Source organism: Dendrobates tinctorius, unplaced genomic scaffold (assembly GCF_039654945.1).
Source record: "Dendrobates tinctorius isolate UK_male_01 unplaced genomic scaffold, ASM3965494v1 ptg000231l, whole genome shotgun sequence".
Lineage (NCBI taxonomy): Eukaryota > Metazoa > Chordata > Amphibia > Anura > Dendrobatidae > Dendrobates > Dendrobates tinctorius.
Genome location: NW_027361898.1, coordinates 4157006 through 4172085, shown reverse-complemented (window position 1 = coordinate 4172085; position 15080 = coordinate 4157006). Strand labels below are relative to the sequence as shown.

General features: G+C 43.0%; 1 protein-coding gene across 3 annotated transcripts in view; it reads right to left on the bottom strand.

Moving 5' to 3' along the window:
* CFAP77 (cilia and flagella associated protein 77) overlaps nt 1-15080 on the bottom strand; it is a 184704-nt gene that overhangs the window by 4396 nt on the left and 165228 nt on the right. For all 3 annotated transcript variants that reach the window (XM_073555975.1, XM_073555977.1, XM_073555976.1), the window contains 2 exons: nt 14569-14674; nt 8216-8317 (listed from right to left, as the gene is read on the bottom strand). In XM_073555975.1, the coding sequence (XP_073412076.1) occupies nt 8216-8317; nt 14569-14674 (208 nt within the window). The remainder of the gene's footprint in view (nt 1-8215; nt 8318-14568; nt 14675-15080) is intronic.

Below are 15080 nucleotides of genomic sequence, written 5' to 3'. Positions count from 1 at the left end.
ACACCCAGTATACAGGACAGGAGAAGTGGTACTGTGCAGAGTATATATACAGAATAATACAGATACTGAGAATTACACCCAGTATACAGGACAGGAGGAGTATATATACAGAATAATACAGATACTGAGAATTACACCCAGTATATAGGATAGGAGAAGTGGTACTGTGCAGTGTGTATACAGAATAATACAGATACTGAGAATTACACCCAGTATATAGGATAGGAGAAGTGGTACTGTGCAGTGTATATATACAGAACAATACAGATACTGAGTACAGGACAGGAGAAGTGGTACTGTGCAGAGTATATATACAGAATAATACAGATACTGAGAATTACACCCAGTATATAGGATAGGAGAAGTGGTACTGTGCAGTGTGTATACAGAATAATACAGATACTGAGAATTACACCCAGTATATAGGATAGGAGAAGTGGTACTGTGCAGTGTATATATACAGAACAATACAGATACTGAGTACAGGACAGGAGAAGTGGTACTGTGCAGAGTATATATACAGAATAATACAGATACTGAGAATTACACCCAGTATACAGGACAGGAGAAGTGGTACTGTGCAGAGTATATATATACAGAATAATACAGATACTGAGAATTACACCCAGTATATAGGATAGGAGAAGTGGTACTGTGCAGTGTATATATACAGAATAATACAGATACTGAGTACAGGACAGGAGAAGTGGTACTGTGCAGAGTATATATACAGAATAATACAGATACTGAGAATTACACCCAGTATACAGGACAGGAGAAGTGGTACTGTGCAGAGTATATATACAGAATAATACAGATACTGAGAATTACACCCAGTATATAGGATAGGAGAAGTGGTACTGTGCAGTGTGTATACAGAATAATACAGATACTGAGAATTACACCCAGTATATAGGATAGGAGAAGTGGTACTGTGCAGTGTATATATACAGAACAATACAGATACTGAGTACAGGACAGGAGAAGTGGTACTGTGCAGAGTATATATACAGAATAATACAGATACTGAGAATTACACCCAGTATACAGGACAGGAGAAGTGGTACTGTGCAGAGTATATATACAGAATAATACAGATACTGAGAATTACACCCAGTATATAGGATAGGAGAAGTGGTACTGTGCAGTGTATATATACAGAATAATACAGATACTGAGTACAGGACAGGAGAAGTGGTACTGTGCAGAGTATATATACAGAATAATACAGATACTGAGAATTACACCCAGTATACAGGACAGGAGAAGTGGTACTGTGCAGAGTATATATACAGAATAATACAGATACTGAGAATTACACCCAGTATACAGGACAGGAGAAGTGGTACTGTGCAGAGTATATATACAGAATAATACAGATACTGAGAATTACACCCAGTATACAGGACAGGAGAAGTGGTACTGTGCAGAGTATATATATATACAGATACTGAGAATTACACCCAGTATACAGGACAGGAGAAGTGGTACTGTGCAGAGTATATATACAGAATAATACAGATACTGAGTACAGGACAGGAGAAGTGGTACTGTGCAGAGTATATATACAGAATAATACAGATACTGAGAATTACACCCAGTATACAGGACAGGAGAAGTGGTACTGTGCAGAGTATATATACAGAATAATACAGATACTGAGAATTACACCCAGTATACAGGACAGGAGAAGTGGTACTGTGCAGAGTATATATACAGAATAATACAGATACTGAGAATTACACCCAGTATATAGGATAGGAGAAGTGGTACTGTGCAGTGTGTATACAGAATAATACAGATACTGAGAATTACACCCAGTATATAGGATAGGAGAAGTGGTACTGTGCAGTGTATATATACAGAACAATACAGATACTGAGTACAGGACAGGAGAAGTGGTACTGTGCAGAGTATATATACAGAATAATACAGATACTGAGAATTACACCCAGTATATAGGATAGGAGAAGTGGTACTGTGCAGTGTGTATACAGAATAATACAGATACTGAGAATTACACCCAGTATATAGGATAGGAGAAGTGGTACTGTGCAGTGTATATATACAGAACAATACAGATACTGAGTACAGGACAGGAGAAGTGGTACTGTGCAGAGTATATATACAGAATAATACAGATACTGAGAATTACACCCAGTATACAGGACAGGAGAAGTGGTACTGTGCAGAGTATATATATACAGAATAATACAGATACTGAGAATTACACCCAGTATATAGGATAGGAGAAGTGGTACTGTGCAGTGTATATATACAGAATAATACAGATACTGAGTACAGGACAGGAGAAGTGGTACTGTGCAGAGTATATATACAGAATAATACAGATACTGAGAATTACACCCAGTATACAGGACAGGAGAAGTGGTACTGTGCAGAGTATATATACAGAATAATACAGATACTGAGAATTACACCCAGTATATAGGATAGGAGAAGTGGTACTGTGCAGTGTGTATACAGAATAATACAGATACTGAGAATTACACCCAGTATATAGGATAGGAGAAGTGGTACTGTGCAGTGTATATATACAGAACAATACAGATACTGAGTACAGGACAGGAGAAGTGGTACTGTGCAGAGTATATATACAGAATAATACAGATACTGAGAATTACACCCAGTATACAGGACAGGAGAAGTGGTACTGTGCAGAGTATATATACACAGAATAATACAGATACTGAGAATTACACCCAGTATATAGGATAGGAGAAGTGGTACTGTGCAGTGTATATATACGGAATAATACAGATACTGAGTACAGGACAGGAGAAGTGGTACTGTGCAGAGTATATATACAGAATAATACAGATACTGAGAATTACACCCAGTATACAGGACAGGAGAAGTGGTACTGTGCAGAGTATATATACACAGAATAATACAGATACTGAGAATTACACCCAGTATATAGGATAGGAGAAGTGGTACTGTGCAGTGTGTATACAGAATAATACAGATACTGAGAATTACACCCAGTATATAGGATAGGAGAAGTGGTACTGTGCAGTGTATATATACAGAACAATACAGATACTGAGTACAGGACATGAGAAGTGGTACTGTGCAGAGTATATATACAGAATAATACAGATACTGAGAATTACACCCAGTATACAGGACAGGAGAAGTGGTACTGTGCAGAGTATATATACAGAATAATACAGATACTGAGAATTACACCCAGTATATAGGATAGGAGAAGTGGTACTGTGCAGTGTATATATACAGAATAATACAGATACTGAGTACAGGACAGGAGAAGTGGTACTGTGCAGAGTATATATACAGAATAATACAGATACTGAGAATTACACCCAGTATACAGGACAGGAGAAGTGGTACTGTGCAGAGTATATATATACAGAATAATACAGATACTGAGAATTACACCCAGTATACAGGACAGGAGAAGTGGTACTGTGCAGAGTATATATACAGAATAATACAGATACTGAGAATTACACCCAGTATACAGGACAGGAGAAGTGGTACTGTGCAGAGTATATATACAGAATAATACAGATACTGAGAATTACACCCAGTATACAGGACAGGAGAAGTGGTACTGTGCAGAGTATATATACAGAATAATACAGATACTGAGAATTACACCCAGTATACAGGACAGGAGAAGTGGTACTGTGCAGAGTATATATACACAGAATAATACAGATACTGAGAATTACACCCAGTATATAGGATAGGAGAAGTGGTACTGTGCAGTGTGTATACAGAATAATACAGATACTGAGAATTACACCCAGTATATAGGATAGGAGAAGTGGTACTGTGCAGTGTATATATACAGAACAATACAGATACTGAGTACAGGACATGAGAAGTGGTACTGTGCAGAGTATATATACAGAATAATACAGATACTGAGAATTACACCCAGTATACAGGACAGGAGAAGTGGTACTGTGCAGAGTATATATACAGAATAATACAGATACTGAGAATTACACCCAGTATATAGGATAGGAGAAGTGGTACTGTGCAGTGTATATATACAGAATAATACAGATACTGAGTACAGGACAGGAGAAGTGGTACTGTGCAGAGTATATATACAGAATAATACAGATACTGAGAATTACACCCAGTATACAGGACAGGAGAAGTGGTACTGTGCAGAGTATATATATACAGAATAATACAGATACTGAGAATTACACCCAGTATACAGGACAGGAGAAGTGGTACTGTGCAGAGTATATATACAGAATAATACAGATACTGAGAATTACACCCAGTATACAGGACAGGAGAAGTGGTACTGTGCAGAGTATATATACAGAATAATACAGATACTGAGAATTACACCCAGTATACAGGACAGGAGAAGTGGTACTGTGCAGAGTATATATACAGAATAATACAGATACTGAGAATTACACCCAGTATACAGGACAGGAGAAGTGGAGTGTGAGATATATATATATATATATATATATATATATATATATATATACACATATATATATATACACACACACACACACACACATACATACAGAAGAGACACTGATCTTCCTATAAGATGCAGAGGACTGTGTAACTTTAGTGGCAGTGAGGAGCTGCATTTGCAGGGTGTACCCCACCCATCCCGGACCATCCTGATACCCAGCGCCCCCCTTCCCCTCAACGCTCGCACATTTAGATGCAAATGACTCGGTGAAGCCGTCACTGTGATGCTTGACAGCGAGTAATGAGAATTACTAAATGTTTTATGAGGTCAACATCCAGCAGCTGTCAAACAAGAAAGAACTTAGCAAAGGCAGGAAAACTTCCATCACCTCATTAAAGCCGACAGGTTCGGACTGCGCACATTCGCCATCAATACGCGGCCGTTTTGTGTCAGTAATTTGTGGTGAAGAAGAAGGAGGGAGAGAAAAAAAAATATTAAAAAAATAAATAAAGTGCGGAGACGCCGGGGCCTTGGGGGGAGCTGGGGAATAGGATATGCACTAGGAGCAGTTCTGCTCCTAATTGGAAGCAATGGGCATTATCAGCGGCGGATTCTCCCGGCTCCCTGACAGCTCACACTGCCGGAATGATCGCCCACTTGTCAGTGTAAAAGGACCATTAAAAACAAACAATTTTGATTTAATTGGAGGCGTGCGCTGGGGGCTCGGGTGAGGAGTCTCATCATCCTCCTCTTCTTCCAGCTTCTTGTGCCTTGATGGGTTCAGAAGTATCTGGAGGAATGTGTCAGCGGCTGCGGTGACAAGTCTGCCATCTGCAGGAGTCTATACTGGGCTCTGCTTTATCATCTTTGCGCAGCAGCAGCTTCTGCGCCCATGACATTTCTATCAGTCTCGTCACTTCTTGTTTGAGATCTGCTTTTTAATCTGTTCATACAGAGCCACCTGTTTCAGGAAGACTAAGATAAAGTCCCTCCTACTCCTCAGCTGTATGCACATAATGAGCCACAAAGGGTTAAAGGGGTTTGCTTTGTTTCCAGAAATAGCGCTGCTCTTGTCTGTGGTTGTGGTTGGTATTACCATCTCTACATGTGGGATAGGTGGGGGTCCTAGAGGCCAGATGAGCATCCACCCCGAGGATGTTGCCCCATCTCACCGCTGCTCTCTCTATGCACTTCTCTGGCAGTCCCATAGATTAGAATGGCGCCTGTTCCGCCTTGTGTGCGTTCATTTTAGAGATCTTCTGCATTTCAGGAACCAGGGAGTTCAGGATGAACGGATATATGGTGATCTATAGGATTACTATCGCTGCCTGTGTGGAGGCCGTCTATAAATGCTCCTATGAAAAATGACTACTGTATATCCAGTCTTCACAGCATGGATGTCATGGGGGCAAGTGACCTGTGTGCCTTGACTTATAGAGGGTGCCACTGCAATACTTGGGGCCCAAACGTGCAAAAATAAGGCTGCAGAGTGGCGGTTCTGTTCGCCACAGTTATTTAAGCTGCATTAATACTGGGCGCTATATCGCAGTACTATTAGCGAACATTATATAGCTATAGAACTATTACTGGGTGCAACATGGTTGTATTAATGCTGGGCACTATATGGTGATACTGTAATTAGGAGCTAAAGGCTGTATTAATATCGGCACTATATGGCTGTGCAATTACTGAGCACTATATTGCTTTATTATTATTATTTGGCAGTACATGGCGGTATTGCTAGTGGGCGTTATGGCTGTATTCATATTGTGTCCTAAATAGTTGTACTTTCATTATTAGGACCTACATAGGCTACCATTTGGCCGTAATGTTATTGAGCGCTATATAGCCATGTTATTATTGGTTGCTATATGACTGTGCTATTATTTGGCGGTACTAATATTACTGACAGCTATATGGCAGTATTATTGGGTGGTATATGGCGGTAGTCATATTACTAAGAGCTATATGGCTGTATTATTGGGGAGTGTATGACGCTACTCATATTACCGAGGCTATATGGCTGTATTATTGGGTGGTATATGGCGATACTATTACGCAAAGTTATATGGCGGTACTAATATTACTGGGTGCTGCATGGCACACTATGTGGGTTGGCAGGTATCATCCAACCTCAATGTGCACTATAAATGTAAAACTCATTATTAGCAGCAGAACTTGTCCCAAATACAACATAAAAGCCGTGGGGCAACAAAGAGCCAATGACCAGCTGCTTTGGATTACACCGCCACAGTGTATGGTGCCTGCGTTATTCCATGTCTGAACATTTGTGACTTATGAGATATTTTTCACCAGGAGGCACAGAATCTCGTAGAGATGTCTGGAAGAGGCGAGTGGCGCAGCGGGACAGATGTGCGGTTAAAACTCTTCATACGCTCTGACATTGGTGGCGCCATCCTCTCCACCCCCAAAAGATCTGGATTCCATGGAGGGGAACAACTTAAAAGGACACCCCATCCAAAACGGAGAGATCAAGTGACGTGCGCTCAAGTGTGTATGTAGTGGTACAGGGGTTACACCATGCCGCCCTGATCTAAAGCCATGCACGGCAAGGAAAGTGGAATACTACAGGGCGGTGGGGCAAGTGATCAGGGACATAGAATCAGGCCCCTCTTAAAGGGGAGGGTGTCATGAGCTTATTTGCATAAGTTGAAAACTACTTCCAGGCCCCCTCCCTGATTCATTAGACCCTTTAGACTAAATTCCCCATTATATTCAATTGTTGATTGCTGTCAGTGAACAGAAGCTCGAAATAAGTTTGCGATGTTTGAATATAAAGATGATTGTCTCCAATCACTAACAGCAAGCAGAGATCTTAAGAATGAGGAATTAACATTTTATATATGGAGGGCAGAGTGCTCTCTTCCGTCTCTGTGCCCGTCCTCTGTGGGAACGGCCGTCTCTGTGCCCGTCCTCTGTGGGAACGGCCGTCTCTGTGCCCGTCCTCTGTGGGAACGGCCGTCTCTGTGCCCGTCCTCTGTGGGAACGGCCGTCTCTGTGCCCGTCCTCTGTGGGAACGGCCGTCTCTGTGCCCGTCCTCTGTGGGAACGGCCGTCTCTGTGCCCGTCCTCTGTGTGAATGGCCGTCTCTGTGCCCGTCCTCTGTGTGAATGGCCGTCTCTGTGCCTGCCTGGCAGACACATACATCACAGAGATGCATAGATGTAGAAGTGCAGGGTGAGGATCACTGGCGCTGACATCTGCCCCCCGCAGACTCCCTCAATCTGTCCGCCTCTGTTCGGAGCAGAAGCCGCAGCGGTGGCGGCATCTCAGGGGCACATAAATGATGACTGACATATGTTAATGGAGCGGATCAAGGTGGAAGAAGGTTCCCGGCAGCGGAGGCCTCCTTTATCATGACAGGACAGGGCTGTCAGTGTCAGCCCTGTCATGAAGGGAAGCGGTAGGAAAACCTCGTGGGATAGACGACAGCTCGGGTTCATGGGCAGCCGCTCAGAAGGTGTCGTGTCTGTCAGCTTGATCCTGGCTGCTACAGACAACCAGATTTCACTGATGGAGTAAGAGTCTTACTGACGCGCGGATCGGTCGTACAGGAGGTGAAAGGAGCAAGGGCACTGAGCGGCCGAGGATGCAGAGCTTCTTACATTGTATCTGTGCAGGTTTCCATCCTCTACATGTAACCCAGAGATTTTCTCATTCAGTGACAGCATGCAGAGGTCATGACACTACAGACCTAGGACAAAACGAGCCACATACACCTTTCTGATCAAAACGGAAAATTTCTACAAACCTTCTTAAACCGAGGCAGCTTCCAGAGAGGAGCGGGGTCAATAGGGGGCTGGTATCTCCTGAGCATTGTGGTTCTTGTGTCCTGAACCTTCCGCTGCTGGATCTGAGGATGAGAGACAAGGTCAGAGGTCAGGAGGAACATCCTGGACACTAATGTGACCCATGGCCACAGCACCCACCTTTACTGCTACATATCACTACCCGGGCATGTACATCCCAGTGTTCACAATCACCAATATACTGCAGTATGGAAGAGAATGGCATAAAGGGCAATTCCCCAAAATGACTAGAATCTCTCACATTGTGTGAGGGACAGTCTCAGCATCTTGCCTGGAAGTCACTTGCAACCTGTGCGGCACTAAACACAGAGTGTACATCTAGTGTTATACTCCAGAGCTGTGATCACTATTCTGCTAGTGCAGTCACATACATTACTTCAGAGCTGCAGTCACTACTCTGCTGGTGCAGTCACTGTGTACATACAGTGAGTATGGAAAGTCTTCAGACCCCTTTAAATTTTTCACTCTTTAGGGCATGTCACACTAAGAGATATCGCTAGCAATATCCCTATAACTAGTGACGTTATAGCGATATTGCTAGCGATATCTCTGTGTGTGATACTTACCTACGACCGGCTCCCCCGCTGGTTATCGCTGATCGCGTGAGAACGTTCAGGACTGTTTCTCGTCGTCAGCTTCCTGCGGCGCTTCCTGCTGTGAGGACGAGCGACGCGTGGAGCCGGGCAGGAGGACGCAGGATCGCCTGGTGTGACAGGTAAGTAGCGACCCCCGTCCCCAGCGATGTCGCTAGTGAGATCTGCCTGTGTGGCAGCTCACTAGCGACCACTTAGCGATGCACCAGCGATCCTGACCGCGTCATATCGCTGGTCGGGATCGCTGGTACATCGCTAAGTGTGACAGTACTTTTTGTTTCATTGCAGCCAATTGTTAAATTCAAAAAAGTTCATTTTTGCCTCATTAATGTACACTCTGCACCCAATCTTGACGGAAAAAAAAACAAATGTAGAAATTTTTGCAAATTAAAAAATAAAAACTGAAATATCACATGATCATAAGTATTCAGACCCTTTGCTCAGACACTCATATTTAAGTCACATGCTGTCCATTTCCTTGTGATCCTCCTTGAGATGGTTCTACCCTTTCATTGGAGTCCAGCTGCGTTTAATTACACTGATAGGACTTGATTTGTAAAGGCACACACCTGTCTATATAAGACCTCACAGCTCACAGTGCATGTCAGACCAAATGAGAATCATGAGGTCAAAGGAACTGGCCAAGGAGCTCAGAGACAGAATTGTGGCAAGGCACACATCTGGCCAAGGTTACAAAAGAATTTCTGCAGAACTCAAGGTTCCTAAGAGCACAGTGGCCTCCATAATCCTTAAATGGAAGAAGTTTGGGACCACCAGAAGTCTTCTTAGACCTGGCCGTCCAGCCAAACTGAGCAATCATGGGAGAGGAGCCTTGGTGAGAAAGGTAAAGAAGAACCCCAAGATCACTGTGGCTGAGCTCCACAGATGCAGTAGGGAGATGGGAGAAAGTTCCATAAAATCAACTATCACTGCAGCCCTCCACCAGTCAGGCCTTTATGGCAGAGTGTGGAGCAACGGTGCCAGCATACACTAGGGTGACCGCAAAAAAATCGATGTCGGAATTTTGTCCGTCTGGACCCCACAAAACGATTCCCCTTTCCAGATATTGAGAGAGCCAAAATTTGAGCTCGATCAAACGACGTTAACCTGTGCCGCTCGTCGCTCAAAGTTTGAAAAAATCCAAATTGAGGTATTTTAAGATTTAGGTATTTTGCATAGTCTGTTAGACTATAAAGAATGTGACAACAACATTGCAGAAATAGCCCTGACCAAATTTTCAAACCATTTGTGGTATTTGAATGCAGAGTTGGTGGGATTATCGTTTTTTGATCCCACCATTACAGACAATGAAAAGTTGTTAATGGCTAATAAATTGCTCAGTAGCACAGATGAACCATCAGAGCACGCTAGGGTTGTAAATCCAAAAGTTAGGAAAGAAAAATTAAAAGAGGTAGGAAGTAACCGACTTTAACGACCTTCTGACAAAAGATGAAGAACAAAAGCAATATGTCCTGCAAGTTGTAAGCAAATGCCGAGCATTATATTCTGACGTTTCAAAAACTACTTTAACAAAAGCTCTAGAATAGATTAGATAACTATGTAAAATTATCAACTCATGTAGGTTAGCGTGCTCTGATGGTTCATCTGTGCTACTGAGCAATTTATTAGCCATTAACAACTTTTCATTGTCTGTAATGGTGGGATCAAAAAACGATAATCCCACCAACTCTGCATTCAAATACCACAAATGGTTCGAGAATTTGGTCAGGGCTATTTCTGCAATGTTGTTGTCACATTCTTTATAGTCTAACAGACTATGCAAAATACCTAAATCTTAAAATACCTCAATTTGGATTTTTTCAAACTTTGAGCGACGAGCGGCACGGGTTAACGTCGTTTGATCGAGCTCAAATTTTGGCTCTCTCAATATCTGGAAAGGGGAATCGTTTTGTGGGGTCCAGACAAACAAAATTCTGACATTTTTTTCCCCCCATATGAGATCCGGTCACCCTAGCATACACAGCATGAATTCATGTCAGTAGTTCACTGAAATTTTCACCTTGAAGGTTAAGTTACTTATAAAATGAAATTTTCACTGTGCACATTATGTTTCTTTACTGATCATGACTCCTTACTTTGATTTTTTGTGATGGATTATATTTTTGTATGAGTCTTTGGAATAATGGGCATAGCAGACTTAAAATAAATATTATGCACATATGCACTGCACTTTAAATGGAATATTATTATTGTTTGTGTTCTGTTTCCCTGCATCCTTGATAATTCATACTTCTGGTATCGTAATCCTTTATATTCTCTGCTGTGTGTGTTGACCTGCTTCCCCTAGGTTTTATTATATGTCTTTTTAAAATCTTTCGTTTTTGTTGATGTCTATATGTAATTGAATAAAATTGAATATATTTACAATTGTAATCACTCCAAGAGTTTTTCTTTTTAAGTAGTCTTTTTGGTCATAAGGTACTGTCACACTTAGCGATGTACCAGCGATCCCGACCAGCGATATGACGCGGTCAGGATCGCTGGTACATCGCTAAGTGGTCGCTAGTGAGCTGTCACATAGGCAGATCTCACTAGCGACATCGCTGGGGACGGGGATCGCTACTTACCTGTCACACCAGGCGATCCTGCGTCCTCCCACCCGGCTCCACGCGTCGCTCGTCCTCACAGCAGGAAGCGCCGCAGGAAGCTGACGACGAGAAACAGTCCTGGACGTTCTCGCGCGATCAGCGATAACCAGCGGGGGAGCCGGTCGTAGGTAAGTATCAGACACAGCGATATCACTAGCAATATCGCTATAACATCACTAGTTATAGCGATATCTCTTAGTGTGACATGCCCTTTAGACTTTATGGCAGAGTGGCCCAACGGAAGCCTCTCCTCAGTGCGAAACATATGAAAGCCCGCATAGAGTTTGCTAAAAAACAAAACAAAAAAAAAAAACACATGAAGGACTCCCAGACTATGAGAGATAAGATTCCCTGGTCTGATGATATGAAGATAGAACTTTCTGGTGATATTTCTAAGCAGTATGTGTGGAGAAAACCAGGCACTGCTCATCACCTGCCCAATACAATCCCAACAGTGAAACATGGTGGTGGCAGCATCATGCTATGGGGGTGCTTTTCAGCTGCAGGGACAGGACGACTGGTCGCAATTGAAGGAAACATGAATGCGGCCAAGTACAGAGAGATCCTAGATGAAAACTTCTTCCAGAGTGCTCTGGACCTCAGACTTGGCCGAAGATTCACCTTCCAACAAGACAATGACGCTAGGTACGCGGCTAAAATAACAAAGGAGTGGATTCAGAACAACTCTGTGACCATTCTTGACCGGCCCAGCCAGAGCCCTGACCTAAACCGAATTGAGGATCTTTGGAGAGACATGAAAATGGCTGTCCACCAACGTTCACCATCCAACCTGACGGAACTGGAGAGGATCTGCAAGGAAGAATGGCAGAAGATCCTCAAATCCAGATGTGAAAAACTTGATGCATCATTCCCAAGACAACTCATGACTGTACTAGCTAAAAAGGGCGCTTCTACTCAATACTCAAAGGGTCTGAATACTTATAACCATGTGATATTTACATTTTGTTTTTTTAAATAAATTCACAAATTTCTACATTTCTGTTTTTTCAGTCAAGATGGGGGTGCAGAGTGTACATGAATGAGAAAAAAAAAAATGAACTTTTTTGAATTTACCAAATGGGTGCAATGAAACAAAGAGTGAAAAATTTAAAGGGGTCTGAATACTTTCCGCACCCACTGTATATTACTGATCCTGTGTTACATAGGGTATTACACCCCAGAGCTGTGCTCACTATTCTGCTGGTGCAGTCACTGTGTACATACATTACATTACTTATCCTGTAGTGATCCTTCATTGATCCTAAGTAAAGTAATGTATGTACACAGTGACTGCACCAGCAGAATAGGGAGTGCAGCTCTGTGGTATAATACAGGATGTAACTCAGGATCAGTAATGTAATGTATGTACAGTGACTGCACCAGCAGAATAGTGAGTGCAGCTCTGGAGTATAATACAGGATGTAACTCAGGATCAGTAATGTAATGTATGTACACAGTGACTGCACCAGCAGAATAGTGAGTGCAGCTCTGGAGCATAGTACAGGATGTAACTCAGGATCAGTAAAGGATAAATAATGTATGTCCACAGATGACTGCACCAGCAGAATAGTGAGCGCAGCTCTGGAGCATAATACAGGATGCAACTCAGGATCAATCAGTAATGTAATGTATGTCCACAGTGACTGCACCAGCAGAATAGTGAGTGCAGCTCTGGAGTATAATACAGGATGTAACTCAGGATCAGTATAGGATAAGTAATGCATGTACACAGTGACTGCACCAGCAGAATAGTGAGTGCAGCTCTATAGTATTATACAGGATGTAACTCAGGATCAGTACAGGATCAGTAATGTAATGTATGTACAAAGTGACTGCACCAGCAGGGTAGTGAGTGCAGCTCTGGAGTATAATACAGGATGTAACTCAGGATCAGTAAAGGATAAGTAATGTATGTCCACAGTGACTGCACCAGCAGAATAGTGAGTGCAGCTCTGAAGCATAATAGAGGGTGTAACTCAAGATACAGGTATACATGGTCACTGCTCTAGGTGGAGGAGATATAGGTTTGCCATGTCGGCTTTGGTCATTTTCAGCTCTTCAGTGGTTGGTGATCTTGCTGTCTCAATATTAGCAGTTGGGGGTCTTACATTAGAGGGTCTGCCCCATTCCCCCTCTCTGTATACAAATCAATTCTTGTCATATTAAAGTATGCCCCCCATTCTGCTGCAGCCGTATATAATCTCCTGACAGGGCAGCAGTAAATTTGCTGCTAATTAGACAAGCCGAGCCTCCCTGCACTTAAACCATAAAGCATCATATGCAGATGCCGTAAACTCCCACAGCCATCGCTTATTACCCCATTAGCGGCCTCTTATACCTGCCATTACCATATAAACCAGTCATTGGCCGCTCTTAAGGGCTATTTAAATATTACCAGACGCCTCTGACCGGCATAAAATGTCTTTATTCCCCCTAACCGCTCCACCGTTAATCCCAGTTAACACTTATTACACCAATTTAGCTAAAATATATCTCTCAAATGCTGTTACTATGTAATAGGAGTCAGGGCAGGGGATCTTAAAGGGGATGTTCAGTTCATAGCCGAGGATCCCACTTCTGTGATTTCATTCCTAGCAAAAGTTGAAAGCTACAGGCAGTGAGGGCCCTGGAGGACCCTAGTGAGCGATGGTTGGAGAGCTAGAGATATGCGTTTTCCCAAAAACTAAAGCCTGTCTGCACAAATTTACTTCTTAAAGAACACCATCTTTAATTGTATATTAAACACGTGAATCCAGCCTCTTCAGATCTTACTTCTCGGCCAAGATATGACCAATTACACACAGATGCCCAGGGCCTGAGGCTGCACTAGGCCCATCCAGATCACCACGTATGCTACCGGTAAAGCTAGAGAATGTGCACATATTGGTATGGATGTTCATCAGACACAATTTTTTAGGTAGGAACCATGCTGTCAGAGTTTCGCAGTAGTGCAGCCTCAGGTTTTAATCCTGAAACTTTAAGCCTCAGATTTCTACATAGAAATAAGATTTGTGATGTTCACTACAGGGCAGCGCTGCCGGTGTAGATAACCAGGGTCCTCATACAGCAGCGTCCTCCCGGGAGGTCACCTACCTTCTCTTTGGACAGGATGCGCAAGGCCTCACTAGCTTGTCGCTGCTGCTCGAGCCAAAGCCGCTGGTACTTGTGCTCCATGAGGTCGTAGATGGGTGTGGACGGCCTGAAACACATGAGAGGAATCAGATCCAATGGAGCTCGTATATGGGGGGGGTTGACGGGCAAGACTGCGGAGACCCGTGTGTCTTAAACAGTGCCTTCTCCCCCCCCACACCAGTCCTGTAATGATATGCTGCCAGGCCTAGATGGATTGAAACAGATCGGTCAGAGTTTATTAATTACATAAGCTGAGAAAGGCAATTACATTTCATAACAGGGTTATAGCCGAGGTCCTGTCCGCGATCAACAGGCGAGCTGGCCAATGAGCGGTTACGAACCTTTGCCCTCCTCCACATCTTCCACCACGGAGGATCATGTGTATGACCTACACAGGACTATGACCCCCACCCATCAACATTACGGCCTGTTCGACTCCGTCCCGCAAGCCGGACAAAAAGAAAAAATATATC